The sequence below is a fragment of the Dromiciops gliroides genome, chromosome 2 (assembly GCF_019393635.1).
Source record: "Dromiciops gliroides isolate mDroGli1 chromosome 2, mDroGli1.pri, whole genome shotgun sequence".
Lineage (NCBI taxonomy): Eukaryota > Metazoa > Chordata > Mammalia > Microbiotheria > Microbiotheriidae > Dromiciops > Dromiciops gliroides.
The window spans coordinates 551,379,754-551,405,122 of record NC_057862.1 but is presented as its reverse complement, the minus strand read 5'-3'; the positions used below and the strand labels follow the sequence as shown (position 1 = coordinate 551,405,122).

Below are 25,369 nucleotides of genomic sequence, written 5' to 3'. Positions count from 1 at the left end.
GGAAACTAAGGTAGAAGTAAAGAAGAAGAGCATTCCAGGCATGGGAGATAGGCCTGGAGATGGGAGATAGACTATCACATGTGAGAACAGCAAATAGGTCAGAATAGCTGGATCATAGGGTGCATGGAGGGGAGTAAAGTATAAAATGTTTTTGTTTTTTGGGGGTTTTTTTGCTGTATAATGTTTTTTAAAATGAATTTGCTATAGAGATTAGTTTGGGGTAAGCATATAATAATTTATTACTATTATATACCAGTAAAATATTGATCACAAATCTCCCTAACTTCTCATGGTCTCAGGCAGAGTGGTAGACAAAGCTGGGAGAGAGCTTCAGCATGCCAGTTAGCATGGAGAAGGGCCCCAGAAGACTTAGAGGCCAGAAAGACCTCCACCAGCATGCCAAGAGAGAGTTTGTGGCTTTTTCCAAGAGTTTTTATCCTCTTTTGATAGAGGCAGGTCATTATACACTGATTAAAACTAATTGTTAGGGGGCAGCTAGGTGGCACAGTGAATAAAGCACTGGCCCTGGATTCGGGAGGACCTGAGTTCAAATCCAGCCTCAGACACTTGACACTAAGCTGTGTGACCCTGGGTCACTCAACCCTCATTGCTCTGCCAAAAAAAAAAAAGAAAGCTAATTATTTAGCATCATTCAATTTCTTTTTTTGTTTGTTTGTTTGTTTGGTTTTTTTTGCGGGGCAATGAGGGTCAAGTGACTTGCCCAGGGTCACACAGCTAGTGTCAAGTGTCTGAGGCCGGATTTGAACTCAGGCCCTCCTGAATCGAAGGCCAGTGCTTTATCCACTGTGCCACCTAGCTGCCCCAGCATCATTCAATTTCAATGACATGACTTGAGGGTGGTCTACATGAAAATGAACTCTACAGATGACATCAGGGAGAAGAATGTACAAGACCCCCACTGAAGGTGTTCAAGACAAAGTCCATTATCTAGGTGTGGTTTGATCCCATTGTTGCCTCACTGAGCCAGACAAGAGTCCATCTCCATCTTTCCTGTTCCCTTGAGTTTTTCTCAAATAAGATTTGCTGAAGTTTTTCCAGAACTAGACTTTTTGGAGGGGGGAAGGGGCAGGGGAAAAAGGACTGAGAGACTGGTCTCTGGGTCCGCTCAAGAAATCCATTATCAACAATTACTTTCTCACAATAACAAGATTGTGATGGTAGGAAGGGATCAGGTTATGAAGAGCTTTAAATATCAAACAGCATTTTATATTTTATCTTGTCAGTAATAGGGAGCTGTTGGCATTTATTGAATAGGAAGATGACACGGTCAGACCTATACTTTATTTGTTGGTGGGTTTTTTGGTTTTTTTTTTGGCAGGGCAATGGGGGTTGAGTGACTTGCCCAGGATCACACAGCTAGTAAGTGTTAAGTATCTGAGGCCAGATTTGAACTCAGGTCCTCCTGAATCCAGGACTGGTGCTTTATCCACTGTACCACCTAGCTGCCCCAGACCTATACTTTAGAAAAGTCATTTTTGGGGGCAGCTAGGTGGTGCAGAGGATAGAACACCGACCCTGGAGTCAAGAGGACTTGAGTTCAAATCCGGCCTCAGACACTTAACACTTACTAGCTGTGTGACCCTGGGCAAGTCACTTAACCTCAATTGTCTCACCAAAAAAAAAAGAAAAGAAAAGAAAAGTAATTTTGGCCATTGAGTTGGAGATGACTTTCAGGTTACTAGAGTTGGGGCAAGGGAGCCTATTGTATTGGTTTTGGCCACGATGGCTGCCTGAATAGGAGGAAGACCACCCAGGTTCCACAAACCTCCAACAAAAAACCCAAATTGGTACCAGACCAAACAATGATCAAGATTCAGTTAGAAACTGGATTCAGTTAGAAACTACAGTGAGTAATGTTTTCTACCACATCGTTGCACAAAAAGTAAGCCAGAAGCCCAATACAATTGAAAAAAGGGCCCACCATCAAAGCCAGTACAGACAAACTGCCAGCCTCCCAGCTCAACCACAGACACATGTAACTTGCACTATGTCCAGAGGAAGCAAGAGCAGAGGACTCTCAGAAAGCTCTATTGGGGAGGTCAGAAAGCTATGAGGTGGTCAGAAAGCACCAGGGTAAGTACCTTGGATACCAGAAGCAGCATGGTGTGGTGGCAAGCCTCACAGTGCTCCAAATGGTACACCCACGGCCCAGGGATTCTGAGCTTAGAATTCTAGCGTGGGGGCAGCTAGATGGCGCAATGGATAAAGCACCAGCCCTGGATTCAGGAGTACCTGAGTTCAAATCCAGCCCCAGACACTTACCACTTGCTAGCTGTGTGACCCTAGGCAAGTCACTTAACCCCAATTGCCTCACAAAAAAAACAAAAACAAAAAAACAAAATTCTAGCATGGTCTTAATATGCCATGAGATGCTTGAAGACCCAGTGCTCTGAACTTCCGAAATCCAGAAGACCCTAACATTAGAGGTGGAGGCCAGTACAGAAACCTACATGAGCAAGGGTTAGCCCAGGCCTGTAGAGTTACTGTTTTATGGCAATATTAAGGTAGGACAGTGCGTGTTCCTCTTCGTCAGTTTGGTTTCTCACAGTTCTTGTTATTCTTCTCAGGCTGTTTCTTTATAATTTTTTTTTAAATTCTGAGTGTCTTTCTAATGTTCTAGGTATGATCGATTGCTTCGAATTAGAGCTCTCAGGTGGGAATATGGCAGTGTCTTGCCAAATGCTCTGAGATTTCACATGTCAGCTGAAGAAGTAAGTCAGCTCTTTTGCTGCTCGTTTTTTCATAACTATAAGTAAGCAATTTAGAGGCTGAATGTATACAGTATACTTCATGGAAACAAATGAAAGCTGAAGATTATATGTGGAAAACCCTCTGAGTTTATAGTTCAAAAGAGTGGCTAGTTATGCTGCTTATTAGAGAATAATTAACAGGATTTTAAAGCTGCAAACTAGAATTTGATTAATTCTCTTTATTTTGTATGTCTGACTATTTTACAAAGGATTTCAATAAATAATCATCATAATAGCATTTATGTAGCACTTTAAGGTTTGCGAAGTATTTTTTATAAATATTTTATCATCCTCACAACAACCCCAAGAGGTAGGTACTATTGTCCCCATTTTACAGATGAGGTAACTGAAGGAAACAGATTAAATGACTTGCCTAGGATCACAAAGATAGTGTCTGAAGCTAGATTCGAGCTCAGGACTTCCTAAATCTAGATCCAGTGTTTTATCTAATGCACCACCTTGCTGCCTTATGTGTGTATATTTGCCTTGGTAAGTGATATATTTATTTGCAATGAAAATTGCAATAGTTTAACATTATATTACATAAAATTGATCCTACCATTCTGGAGAGAAATTTGGAACTATGCCCAAAGAGCTATAAAACTGTGTCCTTTGACCAAGCAATACCACTAGTAGGTCTGTATCCCAAAGAGATCATAAAAAAGGCAAAAGGACCCACATCTACATAAATATTCATAACTGCTCTTTTTATGGTGGCAAAGAATTGCAAATTGAGGGGATTCCCATCAGCTGGGGAATGGCTGAACAAGTTAATGGTATATGAATGTAATGTAATACTGTTGTGCTATAAGAAATGGTGAACAGGCAGATTTTAGAAAAACCTGGAAAGACTTACATGAACTGATGCTGAGTGAAGTGAGCAGAACCAGGAGAACATTATACACAGTAACAGCAACATATAATGATCAACTGTGATAGACTTAGCTCTTCTCAGCAATACAGTGATCCAAGACAATTCCAAAAAACTCATAATGGAAAATGTTCTCCATCCAGAAAATCTATGGAGTCTGAATGCAGAACGAAGTTTGCTATTTTCACTTTTTTTGTTGTTTTGTTTCTTCTTTCTTGTTGTTTTTCCCTTTTGTTCTGATTCTTCTCTTACAATGTGACTAATGTGGACATATGTTTAACATGATTGTATGGTATAACCTATATCAGATTGCTTGCTGCCTTGAAGAGGGAAAGGAGGAAGGGAGAAAAATTTGGCACTCAAAATCTTACAAAAATGAATGTTGAAAACTTTTTACATGTAATTGGAAATATTATCTTAAAAATTATATCACATCACTTCTATGCTTTTTGATAGTGATTCACTATAGAATACACTTCTTTGTCTTAGCCATTAACAGTTAAGTGAGTCTTTAGAAAACCTTTTCCTCATGCTTACCATGTAGCTATGAAATGGTTGCATTTTTGGTGAGTTCAGTTTTAATTTTTCATCTCTTAATGTAATTTTATAGATGAGTAACACTTTCCAGTAACATTACAAAATAAACTTATTTGACTTGAATGTTAAATCTGATTTTCCCATTTTGAAATGTCTGCTCTTTTACTTATTGAAATTGGTGTGATCCATATACCCTCACTAAATGACAGCTGTCTTATCAGATAATAGTAAAAATTGTGACATTTATATCCAAGTTTGTAAATTCACATCCCCATTCAAATTGCATATGTCTTATGTAAGTCAATTTTACAGGTGGCATAAATTTCTTCTAGTCTTGAGAACAACCCTTTGTCATTTTGGAGAATGAGTAATAGGAGGAGTATTGGTAGAGAGTGATTAGAATAGTTTGTTATTTGAATGACTAGAGGTTTGTTTCTTGTTTGTTTTTTCAGATAGTGTGACTCATTTTGCAGTGAACTAGAGTGTATCTTACTGCCTTTTTTTGTATTTGTAAAAGAGATTATTAAGGCCTGTCCCTATATATCCTTTTTTTTTTAAATTTATTTATTTTGGTGAGGCAGTTGGGGTTAAGTGACTTGCCCAGGGTCACACAGCTAGTAAGTGTCAAGCATCTGAGGTCAGATTTGAACTCAGGTACTCCTGATTCCAGGGCCGGTGCTCTATCCACTACGCCATCTAGCTGCCCCCCATATATCCTTTTAAAAACATGTTGATATATTTGTTTTAAATCTTTTAATGTTTCCCTCTGTCCTAGTGAGAAATCTATTCCTTATAAGAAAGAATAAAAAAGAGACATTTTGTTTAAAGTTCAACAAGACTAACATAGCAGTTGAATCCAATAATATGTACATCTATAGTCCCCCACCTCTTCAAAGAAGAGAACAAGGTGTATTCTAACATCACTTCCTCAAAGCCAAGCTTGATCAATATAATTATGCAGCTTTTGGTTTCAATTTCTTTTTGTTCTTTCCATTTACATTTTTATAATCCTTGTGTATCCTATTTCTGTTTCATTTTGTCACAATTCATTAAGGCTTCTCATTGTTTTTGGTGTTCTTTCATATTCATAATTTCTTAGAGAATAGTAATATTCCATTATATTCATATACCACAGGGGCAGCTAGGTGGCGCAGTGGATAAAGCACTAGCCCTGGATTCAGGAGGACTTGAGTTCAAATCCGGCCTCAGACGCTTGACACTTACTTGCTGTGTGACCCTGGGCAAGTCACTTAACCCTCATTGCCCCGCAAAAAACCCTACAAAAAAACAAAAACAAGGGGCAGCTAGGTGGCACAGTGGATAGAGCACCAGCCCTGGAGTCAGGAGTACCCGAGTTCAAATCCGGCCTCAGACACTTAACACTTACTAGCTGTGTGACCCTGGGCAAGTCACTTAACCCCAATTGCCTCACTAAAAAAAAAACAAAAACAAAAAAACCCAAAACATTCATATACCACAATTTCTTTACCCATTCCCCAAGAAATGGGCATCTATCTACTTTGTTTCCAATTATTTGCTACTACAAAAAAATACTGCTATAAGTAAATATTTTTATGTATATGGGACCTTTCTGTCTTTGACCTCCTTAGGATATATGCCTAGTAGAGGGAACATTGAATCAAAGGGTATGGATATTTTGGTCACTTTCTTTTAATTGCTTTCCAGAGTAGTTGTGGATCAATTAACAGTGTCACCACCAGCCTTTTTGTTTCTTAACAGGGATTTTTAAAAATCAGAATAAAAAAATTAAAGAATCCTACAAAGAATCTCCACAAACATAGTAACTACATGTTATTGTATGACTTGCTCATTTTGATTTTAACATATACTAAAGGATGCTTCTCTGCTCCTTATAATCATTTAGGCTTAAGGACCAAAGCATATTTTCAAAAAAGGCTAAGCATTATATACTTTCTTTTCTTTGTATATCAAAATATTCACATTTGTTGATGCTTATTAAGCCCATAATAAGAAAAAAAATTTAATGACTAAACAGGAAGCCACTGGTAGTTAATTAAATTTCTGGGTATTATAACGGTTCACTGAAGAATACCAATTGGTATAGACTCTCAGTTGTGTTTCTGTATCATTCAAATCCAGTTATTGAAGAGTAAAAAGCCAAATATAGAGTTGCCAAGGCAGAGCTAAAATGAAGGCCTGACATCCATCACCAGGGAGCAAATGCTTCAATAAAACTGTTAATCAAGGATATTTCCAGTATACCTACTGAAAAGCATATACTGTATGTAGAGGGTATAGCCTAATACTACTAAATGACTAATAGTACCTTATTTAAAAATAAGAGCTAAAAAGGCTTGGCTTCTTTTTAGTGTTTCTTCTTAATTCCTTTTTAAAAAATTTAAAAATTGTCTTATTACCTGTGTGAATATTGAACCCCCACTTCCAAACAGAAGATATGAAAATAAATGTCTATAATCTTTAAAACTGTTAGTGATTTTTCTTTCATGTTGGTTTTTTGGTGGGTGGATTATGTGCATATTACTATAGCTTCTCACTTCAGAATAAAGTTGAGTTATCCTCCATCTGACTATTCTCCAGTATCAAAATTACTTTTTATTTTTCTTAGTATTCCTTTGGAAGTCTGCTTACTGCTGTCAGTCAGATCACAGTAATTAAAAGGCAGAAAATACAAACATAACATTCACCTCTAAACATTTCTAGTGCTTATAGTTTCAGACACAAAATTTTAAAAGGGGTCATGATTCAGATTTCTTAAGAACCCAGGAGCTGGTTTGTATTTCACTTAGGTCATAGTGAAGCTCTGGCTCCTTTGGAACGGAAGGTTTATCTTTTGCATATATTGATATTTTTGTTTGCAGATAGAATGGTTCAATCGCTATAAGAAATCTCTTGCTACATACATGAGATGTTTAGGTGGAGATGATGGATTAGATATTACACAAGATATGAAACCCCCTAAAAGCCTATACATTGAGGTAAGTGCAACTTTTCAAGTACCCATCCATGTTAGAGGCTTATTCTAAAGTACTTTAATTCTCAAGTATTATTTTTCAATGTATAGATTGTAGTCTAGATTGAATGTCATAGAAAAATTATAAAGAGATTATTGAATGTGTGGTAAATTTTCAGATATGTGATGTCATTAGTTTAGAAAACATCTAGAAGAAGAAACTCCCTTATCAATGAAGAGTAAGGGCAACTAGGTGGCACAGTAGATAAAACACCAGCCCTGGCTTCAGGAGGACCTGAGTTCAAATCTGGTCTCAGACATTTGACACTTTACTAGCTGGGTGACCCTGGGCAAGTCACTTAACTCTCATTGCCCTGCAAAAAAAAAAAAATGAAGAGTAACAGCTTGTCAGTAATTTACAACCTTAATAGAGTGGCTTGGGAGACTTAAAACATTAAGTAATTTGAATGCAAGTCTACCTGGCTCTGAGGCCAGTTCTCAATCTGCTCTGCCACAATTTATGTAGAGAAAATATTGAAAGGCCTCTGACTTCCTTTAGGGTTGGATTAACTCATTGGGAGAAATCCCACAAAGCTCTCAGTGGTTTGAAGACAACAGTAGTTTATTCTTAGTCATAGTACTCATTGGATTGTGTGTCATCCCAGAGGAGGAAAAAATACTTTCTGCTTCTTACATGTTGCTGTATCAGGAACATCATAACAATTTTCATTGACTTGGGGAGGAATCCCTTTGGTACATTCTTCTTTCTAACCAAGAGGGTTAGCAAAGAGCTGACAAAAAAATCCCTCACCGTGCACATGCTAAGAGATTGCCAGTCTGCTATTCCAGAGGATGTTGGGGAGCATATTTAACATCGTGTGGGAGACTATATATTTTTAAAAGTTTGTAAGAGTCACCATTATGACTTTGGGCAAGTCACCTAATGTGGCCTGTTTGCTCATCAGTAAAGAAGTCATACTACTAATTCATGCTTAAGTTCCTTTTCAGCTATAAATTCCTGATTCTTTGACCCATTTTATATGTTCATAAGCCACAAGCATCCCCAAGTCAATGGATCAAGACCTTCTAGTAGAACCAGATCAAATCCCAGTTGATTCCTGTTCCTGCCTTACTGCGTTCTGTACCCTCACACCTCTTCTGCCTCACTCACTCCACCCTCTTCCCTTGCCTGCCAGCATTCTCTGTTTTGTGCCAGTATAGCACAGCTCCCTTTCTTTTCCTCTGCTCGACCTTTCTGTCAAGAACGTCTCGCTCATTCCCCTCACTGTCCATCCCAAAGTCTACTTCTGCAGGGGCCTTTCCTGGTCCCCTTGGCTGCTGATGCCCAAGGCCAAGGAGGCTGTGTCATCTGGTCTCAATGAGGAACCAGGTCTCACTGGGAGCCAGAAGATGAGAGAAGTAGAAAATAAAATATTTAAGATGAAAACAAATTTGTTGCCTACTGAGCACATACTCCAGAGAACATAATGGAAGGAGTGGGTAGCTTTAGAGGGGGACATTAGGTGAGTTGAGTTGAGAGGAGTAGAAGTAAAGGAGATGGGGCAGTGAGGAATAGAGAGCAAAGTTTGTATAATGTGTTATCTAATTAATGAATTAATAAGAAAAATAACTATAATTTGAATAAAAAATTTGAGGTTCTTCCTTTTTAGGTGCGGTGTCTAAAAGACTATGGAGAGTTTGAAGTTGATGATGGTACTTCAGTTTTGTTGAAAAAAAACAGCCAGGTATTTCTTATAATAAGACAAACTACATTAAGTCTTAGAAAAATACAGACTGAGAAAAGCCATCACAAGAGGGAGGAACTAAGCAATACTTTTATGATTTCTATTTAAGACCCAGGTATTAGAATTAATATATCTTTCCCTGCCTTATATTTTCTAAGAATGAGGGGTGGTGTTGCAAATAGTAGGGAAAGAACGTCATTACTTGACCTATCTTAATATCAATGATAATAAAGCATAGAATAGGCAAATTGTGATTATCATAGGCAATCAACATAACCTTCAAGGGGTAAATTATTATTGTTTATTCTCCAGTGTTAATCTGAGCCTTAACCTAAGAAGCATATGTAAAGCATTTGGTGAGAATTCTTGTCTTGCAACTACTACTGGAGAGATATACATTTTTAATTAATTATTTTTCTAATTCACAAGTAGTTATTATCTCTCCTTACTGCCTCTTCATCTCACTGAACAGCAAAGCAAAACTCTTATAATAAATATACCTAGTCAATAAAATAAAATCTCATATTAGCTTTGTCTGAAAACATGTCTCTTCATTATGAATGTTACCTCACAGAAACTGTAGGCCAGAGGTTCTTAACGTGGAGTGCAGGAACTTATTTGTATGTATACATGTATATACGTACATGAAACAAATGTAATATAAATCACTGTAAATACATTGACATTAATATAATCAATGTATTTGGATATAGTAATATATCTTGCCTTGTGGGAAAGTGGGAGGGGAAGAGGATAAGGGGGGGAGGGGAAAAGGAAGGGAGAACAGATTGAGGGAGGGGACAGTCAGAAGCAAAACACTTTTGAGGAAGGATAGGGTGAAAGAAGATAGAAAGTAGAGTAAATATCAAGGGGAGAGAATAAGATGAAGGGTAATACACTTAACAATAGTAACTGAAAAAAATTTGAAGCAAATTTGTTTGATAGGCCTCAGTTCTCAAACACAGAGAACTGAGTCAAACTTGTTAAAATGAGAGCCATTCCCCAACTGATAGATGATCAAAAGACATAAAGTTTTCAAGTGAAATAATCAAAGCCACCTATAGCAATGTTTTTTAAAAAATGCTCTAACTCACCATTGATTAGAGAGATTCAGGTCAAAACAATTCTGGGTACTACCTCATACCTATTACATTGGATAATAGGACAGCAGAGGAAAATGACAAATGTTGTAGGGGATATGGAGAAAATGAGACATTAATATACTCTTGGTAAAATCATAAACTGATTCAAACATTCTATAAAGCAATTTGGAACTATGGCCAAAGGGCTATGTAATCATGCATAGTCTTCAACCTAGCAATACCACTTCCTTATTGGTATCCTAAAAGAGATTAAGAAAAAAAAAAGTTGAATTCGAAATTGGGGTGATGCCCATCAATTGGGGAATGACTGAACAAATTGTGGGATAAGATTAGAATGGAGGAGCACTATTGTGCTGTAAGAAATGATGAGCAGGATGCTATCAGAACTTATGAAAAATGCAATCCATCTACAGAGAAAGAACTGATGATATCAATACAGATTTGAAGTATAATTATTTTGCTGTTAGTTTCTCTTTCTAAAGTTTTTTGTCTGTTTTCTTTCACAACCTGACTAATATGGAAATGTTTTGCATGACTGCACATGTATAACATTGAATTGCTTGAGTTCTTAAGGGGGGATGGGGAGGGAAGGAGGAAGAGAATGTGGAACACAAAGTTTTAAAAATCAATGTGAAATTTTGTTTATACATGTAACTTTCTAAATAAATATGTAATCTATGTATTTATGACATGAATATATTTAAATCAATATATTTCAACATAATTGGTTTCCTTTGTAGTTTGATGTAATTTATTTTAAAACATTCTGAGAATAGTCCATAGGCTTCACCCCTGCCAAAGAGGTCTATGACACTACAAAGGTAAAGAACCACTGGTATAGGCCAATATTCTTAGAGAATTGATGCAAAAATTTTAAATATTAGTAAGTAGGCCATAGCAACTCTATCATAAAGATTACATACTCTGACCAGGTTGGATTTTTACTAGGAATTCAGAGTTGGTTCAATAATGGAAAAACTATAAATATAATAGCCCACATTAATACAAAAACAACAAAATCTTATGATTATATCAATAGATGCAGAAATATGCATTTTTAACAAGCAGGAGAAGGGAGTGTACACAACTCAGCTGTTTAAGGAATTTCTGCTTTTCAGGGATCGTTTTATAGCCTTAGATGGAAATATTTACCAAGAATTTCTGGGGGAAAAAGAATATAGATGTTGAGGATTTAATATATTAGTAAAAAACAAAAGGGAGAAAAATATAAATTGTGGTGATAAAAAAATTTACACTGAATCTTTCATTATAAGGAATCTAGATGTGCCTAAAAGTCTTAAGACCTTTCTATCCAAATACAGAAGTCTACATTAGTAACAGGGGAAAGGAGTAAGCATTTGGCACTTAAAATGCCAAGTGCTTTACAAACATTCTCTCCTTTAATAACGTGACATAGTAAAAACAAACAAACAAAAACCCTAAACTCATTTTTTGTTGGTTTTTTTTTTTGGTTGTTGTTTTTTTTAGTGAGGCTAGTAAGTGTTAAGTGTCTGAGGCCAGATTTGAACTCAGGTACTCCTGATTCCAGGGCCGGTGCCCTATCCACTGTGCCATCTAGCTGCCCCTACCCTAAACTCATTTTAATTTTTATATGTTTGGTCACATTAATGCAGTACATTTAAATATTTAAGAAATACAAAAGATGCAAAATAATTAGCATCTCATGTCCTCCCCTCTTGGTATTTACCAGCCAGTGCCAACGACAGTAAGCCAGTAGTTATACAGTTTCATATGTATAGTACAGCAAATGTGCTTCACAATCATGTGGTTTATTTGGCTTTCATCTAGGCAGGGTAAATAAGAGGCCATGTTCATTAGATTTTAGTTGTGCCAATACCACTAGGGCTTTAAATAACTCCACTAAAATAAAGATTGGTCATTTTTGAAAACCAGAGAACTTGATCTTGGGGCTGTACCAAAGACTCATATTGTAAACAGTCTAAAAAATTACTTTCAAGTCTTCTCTTAGAATAAACTCTACCAAATGTACAAAAAGCAGAGGATGATTGATGCTTTCATAGAGATTTCAATTTCTTCCATCTTATCTCAGAATTAGTTCTGGGTCGCAGGAATTAAGGGAAAGTCAAGTCATCTCAAAGCAACATAGCAAAAGTTTAATTTCTATTCCCAGAATGTCATCTATTATAACTTACTTTGATATGCTGAATGGTATATTCTTCTAATGTCTAGTAGATACTATAGGGTTCTTACTGTGTCTCTCAGATTTCACTAAACCCCCAGTTTTAATAGAAATGGATTTTTAAAAAAATTTTTTTTATTTGGGGACATCATGGATGTGTGTCTGAACTCATTTTTGAAAATGGTTGACTTCTAGGTCCATGTAATTAAAGACACATATAAATAAGAATTTTCTTAGCTATTAAGATTTTTTCTGCTTATATGGCACTTTGAGATTTGTGATTGAAGGAAACTTTAGGGTACATAATTTTGATTATTTTTGTTCTCCTAATTTTATATACACTATGATTCGATGGTGTTTCCTCCCTCCTTTGCTTTACTTAAGTCCCTGTATTTGGGGAGGGGAAAACTCTTTCCAACTTCCTCCTGTTCCCTAATTCAGAATGCCAGGAGATTGGTTAACATCTAAGGTGCTTTTCTTCCATTTAGGCAGATCTAAAGGTACCTTCACCTAGGCATATATAAGGAGAGAGGAGTGCTCTCATTAGGCTGGATGTAAGGCTACTTACTACATCTCAGGAGTTTCAACACCCTCCTACCTGCCTACCTGCCTGTCCTCCTCCACCCAGTTACTTTTAGTTCTTAAATCATAACATGATGAGGAGACAAGTCATCTTCTTGCTAAGTTGAATTACAACTTCACTAAATGTAATGGGGCTCAAGGTCTATATATGAGGTAAAGTGAAAAGACAAGAGTCAGGGTCCTTTTATTGAGAGTGTGTCCTCCTTCCCCCACAAAAACATTATTGCATAATTTTGCTATGCATAAAGTGGATGTGCTGTGTCTTAATTTAAATTTATATGCAATCTAGCAAATTTCTTAGTCTGCGGTGAGAGACTGCTTCATTAAATTCCTCACTGAAACCAAAATTTAGTACATTTCTACTTGGAAATATCTCTACTTAGAACTAATTTTGTTCAGTGAAAACAATGAATAAAATTTAAAATTAAGTTTGCTTTGGATTTTGAAACTGTAGGAATTTTTGATAATCCAGTGAGTCATATCAGGTATATAACCAGTGGTTGTTTTTCCTTTCTTTACACTGTAGTTTTTAAAATAAAGTCTTTTACATAGAAAAATATGTAGCTCTGAAGACTATGAAAGATGCAAATTTAAAAAGCAAATTTAAGTTTTTGTTGTATAATAGGATAACATCCAATGTTAGTAGGGATGTGGGAGAAACAGATATGCTTATACATTGTTGATAGTATTGTGAACTTGTTCAGATTGTGCAAGAACATTCTCAAAATATATAACAAAAACTAAAAATTGTTCTTTATCCTTTGACCCAGTGATTCCACTTTAAGAAATCAATACCCCAAGGAAATAACTTTTTTAAAATGGGTTGTTAGGGGGCAGCTAGATGGCGCAGTGGATAAAACACCAGCCTTGGATTGAGGAGTACCTGAGTTCAAATCCAGCCTCAGACACTTGACACTTCACTAGCTGTGTGACCCTGGGCAAGTGACTTAACTCCCATTGCCCCCCACCCCCAAGGTGAGGGGAGAGGGGGGAGTCTTCTCTAAGCATGAAAACTCCAAGCATTCTTTCAAAGGGAAACTCAGACTTTCCACAAAAGAAACCCTGATGTAGTCTGCTAATCCAAACTAAAAATGAGTTGTTTGTACAATATATTCATATAAGTTACATTTGTAATAGTGGAAAAAAGTTGAAAGCAACACACGCCCCATAATAGGAGAATGGCTGAAGAAACAGTGGTTTGTTATTTAATTACTATTATTAAAGATGACACATTTGGACTATTCGTGACTTTCACATTGTCGGATGAAAACATAACCCAATTTGTACAGATTACATATATGAAAACTTGTGTCTCCATTAAAGTGAATATATTTTGTGTCTAATATATTTCTCTTTTTCTTCAGCATTTCTTGCCAAGATGGAAGTGTGAACAATTAATCAGACAAGGAGTCCTAGAACATGTGCTGTCATAACCGTGTCCTGAAAACTTTGAGAAAATTTTCTTTTTGGTGTAGTGTTGAACCCACTACAAATGTCTCTCTGCCCTGCTCCCTGTCGTGATCCTAAAAATTATAGGTGGACCCTTTTTTCAGTAAAATCTCATGTTCTCACTTTTCCTCATGTGTTTTTGACTCCTGCTGCTAAGAAAAATGTTGGAGTTTGTTTTTCTTAGAAATAAATAGTGTATTTTGGGGAAAGGGGTTGTGACAGTGTTCTTTATTGCTTGATACAGACAAAAATAAAGGAAAGCTTAATTGAATCTATGTTCTATTAAAAAGGACCTTAAGTTGACAACCCAAGCAGTCTAATGTCATTTTCTCATAGCTCATTGTCAGCAATGTAGTTGCATCAGTATTCCAGTGGAAGCAAACTCGTATTTAAATACCCCAGTAAAGTAGTTTTGGAACTCTTCAGGGACAGGATTAACATGATGAGTTAGTTTCTTTAGAAGATATGAAATTTTTTTCTTTTAATTGCATTCAGTTAATTTACTAATAAAATACAAATTTACAAACAACAATTTTTAAGAGAATGCCCGGGGCAGCTAGATAGATAGAGCACTGGCCTTGGAGTCAGGAGTACCTGAGTTCAAATCCAGCCTCAGACACTTAACACTTACTAGCTGTGTGACCCTGGGCAAGTCACTTAACCCCAATTGCCTCACTAAAAAAAAAAAAAAAGAGAGAATGCCCATTTTCATGATTGTCTGACCATCGTGTCAGGGCTAAATGCTCTGTCTTTTAGCACAAAGGTAAAGACATGAAGATGTTGCCATTTTAAGAAAAGAAACCAAAGCTGAAACAGCAGAAACGTGTCTCTTCTTCAGACTCAGGATGTCATGTTGTAACGATTGGAATGACGCCACCTGCTGGATACTTACTGTAGAAGAGTTCTGCCCATGAAGGGAAGGTCTTTGAGGGCAAGACCAGGAGTCAGGAAGTGACGCGGGCTAGTGGGAGGAGGAAGGAAGAGACTGGCGCTCAGTCTCGGGCTCTTTCCTCTGGACTCTGGTGGAGAGCGGAGCTAGAAATGTGCTCTCCCTTTAATAGATAGGAATCTAGGCCTTTCTCTCTCTCTTTACCAAATTCTTCTTTTCCTTAATAAATGCTTAAAAGTCTAACTCTTGCTAAAGCTTATAATTTATTGGCGACCACTCATTAGATATTTTAGACAGTTTAGCTAGAATTTTAACCCTTAACAGATGGCTGACCACGAAGAGGAAAGCTGAACCTCACTTCTGATCTTCTGGTTAGGTAAGAAATTTCCCCTCCCTCTCCCTTTAACTGCTAAGTACTGGTGTACTGGCTGTGTTTTCCTTTAAATTTTTTCGAATGGACCTTTTAAACTCCCTAATTACCCTATTTTTTATTTTAGTCTGTTTAACCAGACAAATGGGAGATAAGATCATGTTAATGCTTTGTTTTTGTGGATTTTCTATTTTTCTTTTTATTTTTGTTAAAAGAGCCAGCAACTTACTCACACAAGGAAATATCTCTCCCTCTCCCAACCATGCTTTTTCAGAGAAACCTGAAGAGATTCCTGCAGCTTTTCCCAGTTCTAACACTAATTGTTGCTCTAATTTTGCATGCCTGGAGGCAATGACCCACCCTCTAGAAGCTTTTAATCCCCTAGCACCTGGAGGCAAAGTGGGGGAAGAGGAATCCAGGCCTGAGTTCAAAATCAAGTCTGATTCAAATTGCGCTGGTCCCTCCCCTCCTCTCCAAACCCCACCCTCTACTCCTCCCATGGCCAAGCCCATTGCTTCCCCTGCCTGGGAAGTCCAGAGAACTGATGCGCATGCTCAACTTTCTCTAACTACATTTGCAGCTTCAGGCTCAGCCCTTCCCCAGCCTGGCTGTGCTTCTGAGACAACCTTAGAAAGCCCTTTAAATTCTAGATATGCTCGTTTTGTTCATAATTTTGCTAACCTGCTTTTGTCTTTAATTAGTAATATCATAAAGCATTTGTATGGTGAAAAGACTGACAGACAATATAGAGGGGTTAAAGAAGAAAAATTTAAGCTGTATAAGAATGACAATCATCAACATAGTTCAAGACTCTGCTTCTTTTGCCATGGAAGGGTATATATTGTACAGAAATGTAGAAGTAAGGGGCAAGGTATTGATATGAGTGTTGGGGATTTTAGATATCGAAATCAAGAGTGTTCTGAATTCACTCAGATTATTAATAGTATCAGTTCAGAGGTTACATAGGATTTCTATGCTATTACATATACATTTTGAAATTAATGGTATGGGTTTCTTTTCATAGAGATTTTCATGCTTTTGAGATTGTGTCTTATACTTAGTTTCTAAAACAAGGAGAATATTTGTAAAAGCTTTTTATAGTCATGTGATCAAGTTTATATTTTATAGTACTCTTATTAATATTAAATTCATATTCATTTAGATTTCCCTAGTTTGAATTTCATTGTCTTTTATTATTCCACGTGTATTTTCTTCTATTCATTCATCTATCTAATTTTGAAACATGGTTTTGATTTCATAATACAATGTTAATTCTAGGAGTATTGTGGTCCCATATTCTGAGTTGTTTGTTTTTGTTTTTCTCAACTGATTATTTGATCAAACTCTTTAAAGCATTTGCTTGGCAAATTGGTTGCCATGGCAAGTGTAAATTGATTCTAGAAGTATTATTTTTGATAAGCACATTCCAAAAAAAAAAAAGAGGGGAACATTTGTAAAAGTTTTCTTTTTTCAAAAAAAAGTTTTCTTTGAGATTCTGTTGTGCTTTAACTTGTATTTAAATATGTTCAGATTTTTCAAAAAAGTAATTGTATACTAAGTAAAAAAAAAGGGTATTATTTGAAATTGTTGCATAATTATATATTATATTTTGAGTCAAGATGTATTCACATTTTTTGCAATCATTTATTATCCTCAATTTTAAATCCATATGAGACTTGGATTATGGGAACTTATCATTTAAGACATTAATTGCCTTTATTCTGAGTTATCAGATGCCAGTTGGCCAAGATGCCATCCAATCACAAGAGGAATACATGCAAGAGCAGACACTGAACTGTCACATGAGGGGAGACATGCATGAAGTCAAGGTATGGCCGAGGGAACGGCTTTTGACAAATGTTGAGGTTGGATTCTCTTGGTTTAATATTTTATTCTCTTTTTCCCCACAATATTGTACAGATGGCTGGAAGTATTCATCCCACCCATCTCACTTCTACACCTGGCTTCTATGCTCCCTCCTATATGCCTGATGCCATGGACATCTCAATCCCATGCATCTGATTAAGTCTGACTCAGTTTCTTCCAATATGTTCGGTGGCATGGACATATATTCCATCCACCTATTTTAAGCCTGGCATACTGTATGGGCAGTACATATTGCTCAAGTGTGGGAATGCTCATATCCCATCATTTCTCTGTTCTTTTATGGTAACCCCCATAATTATCTCAGGTGTCATGATAAATAACAGTGTTGAATTTGGCCTTGACACCTGTTACCAATTATATTAGATTTTCTAATTTCTCATAATGGCATGAGGATAATTAGGCAGATGATGCAAAAAGTGATGAAACAAAGATAAAAATTATTTTTAAAAATTAATATCGCAGCAATTGTCTTCTCAAATACCCTCCATAAGGGGGGACTATAGTAATATTATAATTTTAAAGAATGGTTCAATTTTTGTTTTATTATATGTTTCATGTGTAACAACTAAGATTATGAATTCCCTTAGACATGTTTTTGAGAACTTTCATTGTTTGATTTGATTATTGACAAAGCTATTTTAAAGTTGTGTTAAGCTCAATTTTGTAGGAAATTTCCTGGCTGATTACCAGTATCCACACATCAACCCCTGAAAAGACTTCCATTCCACGACCACACCTAGAGGACATCTGAGAAAAGACTTTCAGAGACTTTAAATGAACAGTTTTGATTTGTTGTTTTTGTTGGTTTTTTTTCTCTTTCTGTTATAATATACACCATCTGTAACATGTATTCTCTGCAGAGGCCCTCCCTTTGCAAGACTAATGTCAAAGCGTCGGTTCATGAGGACAAAAAATCGCCCCTCTGGACAAAACTTTCCTCTCTTCCTTTTCTATATTGTTGTTCACATATTATTAGTTAGCAATAGTTATTATATTGTTTTTACTGTTCCGTCAAGGAAACATTTTGTTTCTTGAGGAACAACAGGGGGGACTGTAACGATTGGAATGACGCCACCTGCTGGATACTTACTGTAGAAGAGTTCTGCCCATGAAGGGAAGGTCTTTGAGGGCAAGACCAGGAGTCAGGAAGTGACGCGGGCTAGTGGGAGGAGGAAGGAAGAGACTGGCGCTCAGTCTCGGGCTCTTTCCTCTGGACTCTGGTGGAGAGCGGAGCTAGAAATGTGCTCTCCCTTTAATAGATAGGAATCTAGGCCTTTCTCTCTCTCTTTACCAAATTCTTCTTTTCCTTAATAAATGCTTAAAAGTCTAACTCTTGCTAAAGCTTATAATTTATTGGCGACCACTCATTAGATATTTTAGACAGTTTAGCTAGAATTTTAACCCTTAACAATGTGACTAACCCATAAATCATATGACTATTGATTTCATATATCATTGAGGGTTAGAGTGCTTTCTATCCCAACTGTCAACAGTTCTCTCTGTGGTTTGGCCTTGACTATTTTTTTTTGTCCTTGACTATTCCCCAAATTGCCTTCCTGAGTGACCTTCCTTCCAAAGGTCAACTAATGCCCTAGTCAGTCCCATATCAACCAGTCTCTCAACAAACTGTCACAGAAACCCCTATAAAACACTTTCATAACAACTATGTGTGAAATTCACATTCACCTTGTGCAAGTAACACGCACACATGTGCACACAGTGAATATTTAAGGCTAATCAATCTTTTACTCAAGACCTAGTGAGATAAGGAAGACATAAGTGTTGTTCTGATGTTTAATTTTGGGGCAGCTAGGTGGCGCAGTGGATAGAGCACTGGCCCTGGAGTCAGGAGAACCTGAGTTCAAATCCGGCCTCAGACACTTAACACTTACTAGCTGTGTGACCCTGGGCAAGTCACTTAACCCCAATTGCCTCACCAAAAAAAAAAAAATCCTGATTTTTTGTTTTTGTTTTGTTTTGTTTTTCAATCTCAGCTACATGTAATGTCTTCATGGGTCCTTTTTCATTGCCTGGAAATTCTTCCTATAGCATTTATGTCTTAATCTAGTTCTTACAGCATCAATAATGCGTAGGACTTTGAAAAGGATAGATGACTCTTGAAATTTTAACTATGATTCAGTTCTGTATTTGGCCCTTCTCCCTATCCATTTATATAGCACCTGCCAAATTCCCTTGCACATTCGTAATGCTAATTTTGGGGGTATGTGGGGAGAGGGCAGGGATGGTTTCAATAGGTTTTCCAGAGAATTCATTGGGATTGGGTATGCAAATTTTACTTTGAAATTCTTTATTATTTGTTTTTAATTTCTTTTTTTTTTTTTGCAGGGTAATTAGGGTTAAGTGACTTGCCATGGGTCACACAGCTAGTAAGTGTCAAGTGTCTTGAGGCCAGATTTGAACTCAGGTTCTCCTGAATCCAGGGACAGTATTTTATCCACTGTGCCACCCAGCTGCCCCCAAATCCTTTTTGGTTTTTGTTTTGTTTTTTGGTGAGGCAGTTGGGGTTAAGTGATTTGCCCAGGGTCACACAGCTAGTAAGTGTTAAGTCTCAGAGGTCGGATTTGAACTCAGGTCCTCCTGACTCCAGGGCCAGTGCTCTATCCACTGTGCCACCTAGCGGCCTCCTGTGAAATTTAAAATTGGATATTAGATCATAAATCTCCCCTACTTAACTTTTCCCTTAATTTATCTCCCAGACTAGTAAATGGAAGAAGCTTCTGGTTTTCTAGATAGAGCCTTTATTGTATATAAGGTGTTGTTGATTAGAAGGATAGGAAAGTAGAAATACAGTAGAAATCGTCTTAAATCTAGGCTTAGTCTATATTTCTTATAAAAACTCACCAAACCAAAAAAGGCCACCTTTGGAGTGAGGGAGACCGTCTGTGCTGCGCCGCCAGGAGTCCCGCCAAGCAGGCAAAAAAGGCCTCCTCTGCTTCTCTCCACCCCGGAAGTCAAAAAACCCGGCAGGCAGTCTGACATGCGCAGCAGGCGGACTGTACCCGGCAGGCAGTCTGACATGCGCAGCAGGCGGACTGTACCCGGCAGGCAGTCTGACATGCGCAGCAGGCGGACTGTTCATCTCCTCCCCAAAAGGGTGGTCCTTGAAAAACTGGCGTCTTTCAGTTATCCTAACCGACTGTTAAAAACTTTCATATTTTACCACATTTCCCCCCTTTGCTTCCTCAAGAAATGGAATGTTTCCTTGATGGAACAGTAAAAAGAATATAATAACTTTTGCTGACTAATAATATGCGAACAACAATACAGAAAAGGAAGAGAGGAAAGTTTTTTTTTTTTTTTTTCTTTCCTCATGAACCGACGCTTTGACATTAGTCTTGCAAAGGGAGAGCCTCTGCAGAGAGTACATGTTACAGATAGTACATAACAGAAAGGAGATAGTAAAAGCTAATAAAGCAAAACAGTTCATATAAAGTCTCTGAGTTCTCTTGTCTTCTTGAAGTGGTAAGATGTCATCAGGAGGAAACTGGATTCTGGTCTGGAAAACTGGATTCTGGACTCTGGTCTGGATTCTGGACTCTGGACTCTGGTCTGGAAAGCTGGATTTCTTCTTTAACTGTTTGAATTGCTGTATTTTTTTTTTTTACTAAACCTTAGCATAGCATTTTGCAATCAGTAACACTTTTTACCACCATGTGTCTGGATCAAAGTCAAATTTAGTATGTGTTCATGACACCTGAAAATGTTATGGAAAGGTTATCATACCATATCTCATGGTTCCGAGACAGCCAGTGATTGTGCTAGGCCACAGGTGAATTCAACTGAGTGAGATAAAAAGATAAGTAAGTTCAGTTAAATTAGGTTAAATTAGGAGGGAGAAAGGATGAATACTGGACTGTGCCTAGTAATTGTGCTCTACATAGTCACCATCATAAGCAAACCATGGACTTATGTATACCTGTCTCTCCTTTTGTTGCACATATATTCTCTCCAGGGCCTGCATCAGAGTTCACAGCAAGTTAGTCTCTGAAATGATAAGTTTCCATATTTCTGAAATCTCATTAATTTCACCAAAGACAATATGATGGTAAAAATGTGTGCTATGCTGCATAACTGAGAATATATTAGTGATATATACAATAATTCCAAACCATACCCAGAGTATAATGACATATAAATAATAAATGAATGTAAATAGCTGATTATATTAGACATTGTTACATAATCTTCTTTTAGACATTATTACATAATCTTCTTTTAGCAAGTAGACCACATCATCTTATACATGAATTCTCTAGTATAACAGTAGCAGATACTTAAAGCGGTGATTAATTCATCAAAAAGAAATAAGACTTCAATTAGCAAGATTCAATATTCAATAGCATATACTTAAAATGCCTTTGAAAAGTCACTTAGTTTACAAAATCGGGTTTTTAAAGAAAAGCAAAAGAAACAAAAGTAAAAAAAAAAAAACAAAGCAAAACCAAAAACCAAAAATAAAAGGCAAAAGATTCGCTAAGCACCCTTTTGTGCTCTTAAAGAATTTAAAGGTGTGGTGAATTCCAGGTCTTTTCAGTGCCTTTCAAAAGTCAAAACAAAACAAAAAGCAAAAAGGATTAAAAAAAAAAAAATAGGTATAGGGTAGGGAAAAGGGTGGGAGAAATTGAGGTGGGCCAGAAAACTAGGCCATGTGCTTCAGTGCTTTTGCCTGTGGAAGGAAATGCTTGTTAAATTTTAAGGTATTTAAGCTGCTAGAGTTTGGGGTATGCCACATTGTTTTAACTGGTTCCCCAATTCTCTGCATGCCAAAGTGGCAGGGGTTTCTGAATTGTCATTGATCTTTCTAATGCTGTCATAATGTTCTTTATGGTAGAAAATGTGGAGTTCTCTAGCATCAGTTTTGTCTGTGCCACTGATTCTTAATAAAGGCTGATTTAATTGATGAACCACAACATTCAGCTGATGCTGCTTAGCAAATGCTACAATTGTATCATTTCCTCCCCACTTTCCAAATTTCTTTAATTCATCAACATATTCTTCAAAAGGGGAGTCATTTACTCTAAAAGACTCAAACTCTTGTCTATGGTTAATCATATAAGAAGCAGCTTCTTGTCTGTGTCTGAGATGATTTCTACAGTGACCTTCTAGCTGGTCTGCTAAAGCCCTAAAAAGGCAATTTCCGTCTCCTGATACTTTACGAAGACTGAGTCCCAAAGCATTTAACTGATCAGTGGGATTCTTAAATGGGAACTGCCTGTTTCCTCTCAACTTTCTTTGCTCTTTAACAGTTGCTATCGTTAGGGTTTTTACCTCTTTAGCGTCTACCTCAGGTCTATCTGAAATCTCTTCACCTATGAATGGTGCAGGCTTTATATGAGAGCAATGAATCCATGAGTCTTTTTCACCAATTTTAATGGCAGTAGGAGTTGTCAATAATACCTGAAAAGGTCCTTCCCAGGCAGGTTGAGTTCCACTGGTTCTCTGAAAATTCTTTACATATATTTTATCTCCTGGGTTGAAGTTATGCAATGAAAAGTCTAATGGTCCTGCCTGGACCACAGCTCCTGCCTCATGGAGTTCACGTAGCCTGGTTTGTAATTCCTGTATATAGGAAGCAACAGAAGTATCACCTCCCACCAGTGATGTATAAACTGGGGAAAAAGTTTTAGCTTGGATAGGAGGGTGACCAAAAAGCATTTCATAAGGAGATATATGAAGTTCTCCTCTTGGTCTACTTCGTAGATAGAATAATGCCAATGGTAGAACATCAGGCCATTTCAAATGGGTTTCAGTACATAATTTGCCAATCATACTCTTAAGCTCTTTATTCATACGTTCAACTTGGCCTGAACTTTGTGGATGGTAGGGCGTGTGGAATTTTGGAGTCACTCCCAAGAAAGAGTAGATTTGGGATAAAATCGAATCAGTGAAATGTGTGCCTTTGTCAGAATCAATGCGGGCTGGTGGGCCAAAACGAGGTACTATCTCTTTAAGGAGAATTTTGGCAACAAAGGCAGCTGTGGCTCGGGGGCTGGGAAAGGCCTCCACCCACCGAGTGAGCTGATCAACTATAACAAGGCAAAATTTATAATGTCCTGCTTTTGGCATAGTAATATAATCAATTTGTAAGTGCTCAAAAGGTGTATATGCTAGAGGACGCCCTCCATAAGCTTTGGCCTTAAAAGCATACTGATTATAAGACTGACATGTGGAGCAGCCCGAGCAGATTCGAGATGCTGTATTAGTCACACCTGGTGCTATCCAGGTTCTCTTAATAGAGTCTACAATGCCTTGTGTACCAAAATGGCCTTTTCTGTGAACAGAGAGGCATACCTGGTGGTAGAATTTCCGGGGAAGAAATGGCTTACCTTCCGGAGACACCCAGATGCCATTGATCTGTTTCGCCTTAAATTTCTTTTTCCACTTTTCTACTTCAGAATCGTCATAGGTTAGGTTGGAAGGAATATCCTCAGAAGGTGAAAGGTTAAATACATGTTCAGGAGCTTCTAATGCAGCAAGCTTGGCTGCAGAATCGGCTCGTGCATTTCCCTTTGAAACAGGATCACTATTCCCTGTGTGGGCAGGGCAATGTACAACAGCTAGGGAAGAAGGCAGTTTCAGGGCATCTAAGAGGTCCTTGATAAGGTCCCCATTGGCAATAGCCTTGCCCGAGGATGTTAGAAAGCCTCGTTGACGCCAAATCATACCAATAAAGTGGCATATGCCAAAGCCATATTTCGAGTCAGTAAAAATAGTGGCACTCTTACCTTTGGCTATATTACAGGCCTGTGTAAGAGCCACAAGTTCAGCAGCCTGTGCACTAAAATGGCAAGGCAGAGAAGCTGCCCAGAGGGTGTCATAATCAGAAACTACAGCAGCTCCAGTAAAACGGGTTCCCTCTCTCATAAATGAGGAACCATCTGTATAGAGGACAAGATCAGGATTTTCTAAAGGTGTATCAAAAAGATCATCACGGGGTTTTTCAGCCATATCAACTAAAGAAGCACAGTCATGCAACGGTTCCCCCGAGAATGGTAAATTAGGGAGTAGTGTTGCTGGATTAAGAACTGTGCAGCGTTTTAAAGTGATATTCTCATTACCTAACAGGGTTATTTCATACTTAGCCAGCCTTTGATCTGAAAAGGCTTGTGTCCTGTGACGTAGTAAGAGAGCCTCCACTTCATGAGGGCATTGCACAGTTAGAGGGTTACCTAGGACCAAATCAGAGGCTTTTTCTACCAAAAGCGCTGTGGCCGCCACTGCTCTAAGGCAAGGTGGCACTCCAGCCGCTACAGGGTCCAGCTGAATTGAATAGTAGGCTATAGGACGCTGGTTAGGCCCCAGTGACTGAGTCAGGACTCCAGAAGCCACCCCCCTTTGTTCATGCACAAAGAGAGTGAAAGGCTTACTATAATCTGGCAGTCCTAGGGCAGGTGCTGATAACAAGGCCCGTTTTAATTCTTTTATGGCCGAGAGATGCTGGGGATCCAACTGTAAACTGTCTGGAACAGAACTTTTTGTAAGAGCTATGAGGGGTTTAGTAATTTCACCAAAAGAGGGTATCCATTGTCTACAGTACCCGGCTGCTCCTAGAATGGCTCTCAACTGCCTCTTAGTAGTGGGGGCAGAGAGTTGTTGAATGGCCTGGACTCTCTTAGAAGAGACAGAGCGAGTTCCAGCAGCCAAAATAAATCCTAAATATTCTACCTGGGGCAAACACCATTGTACCTTTGTCTTGGAAACCTTGTGTCCTCTCTTGTGCAGCTCCAGCAGTAAGTGACGGCTATCTTCCTGACAAATTTCAGCATTAGGAGAGGCCAAAAGTAAGTCATCAACATATTGTACTAGTGTGGAGGCTTTAAAGGTAATAGAGGCCAGATCCTGCTGTAAAATTTGGGAAAATAATGTGGGACTGTCTACAAATCCCTGTGGGAGTCTAGTCCAGGTCCACTGTCTATTTTTCCAGGTAAAAGCAAATAAATATTGGAAGTCCTCATGTACTGGTATGGAGAAAAAGGCAGAGCAAAGGTCTACCACTGTGAAACATGTAGATTCATAGGGAATTGAGGAAA

At 37.8% G+C, this 25,369-nt stretch overlaps 1 protein-coding gene across 2 annotated transcripts in view; it reads left to right on the top strand.

Annotated features, from left to right (window-relative positions):
* Positions 1 to 14,472, top strand: part of GINS1 (GINS complex subunit 1) — a 30,446-nt gene extending 15,974 nt beyond the window's left edge. For both annotated transcript variants that reach the window (XM_043984471.1, XM_043984472.1), the window contains exons 4-7: positions 2,642 to 2,732; positions 7,041 to 7,157; positions 8,803 to 8,877; positions 14,088 to 14,472. In XM_043984471.1, coding sequence (XP_043840406.1) covers positions 2,642 to 2,732; positions 7,041 to 7,157; positions 8,803 to 8,877; positions 14,088 to 14,156 — 352 coding nt within the window. In that variant the 3' untranslated portion in view covers positions 14,157 to 14,472. The remainder of the gene's footprint in view (positions 1 to 2,641; positions 2,733 to 7,040; positions 7,158 to 8,802; positions 8,878 to 14,087) is intronic.
* Positions 14,473 to 25,369: the final 10,897 nt, after the last annotated feature.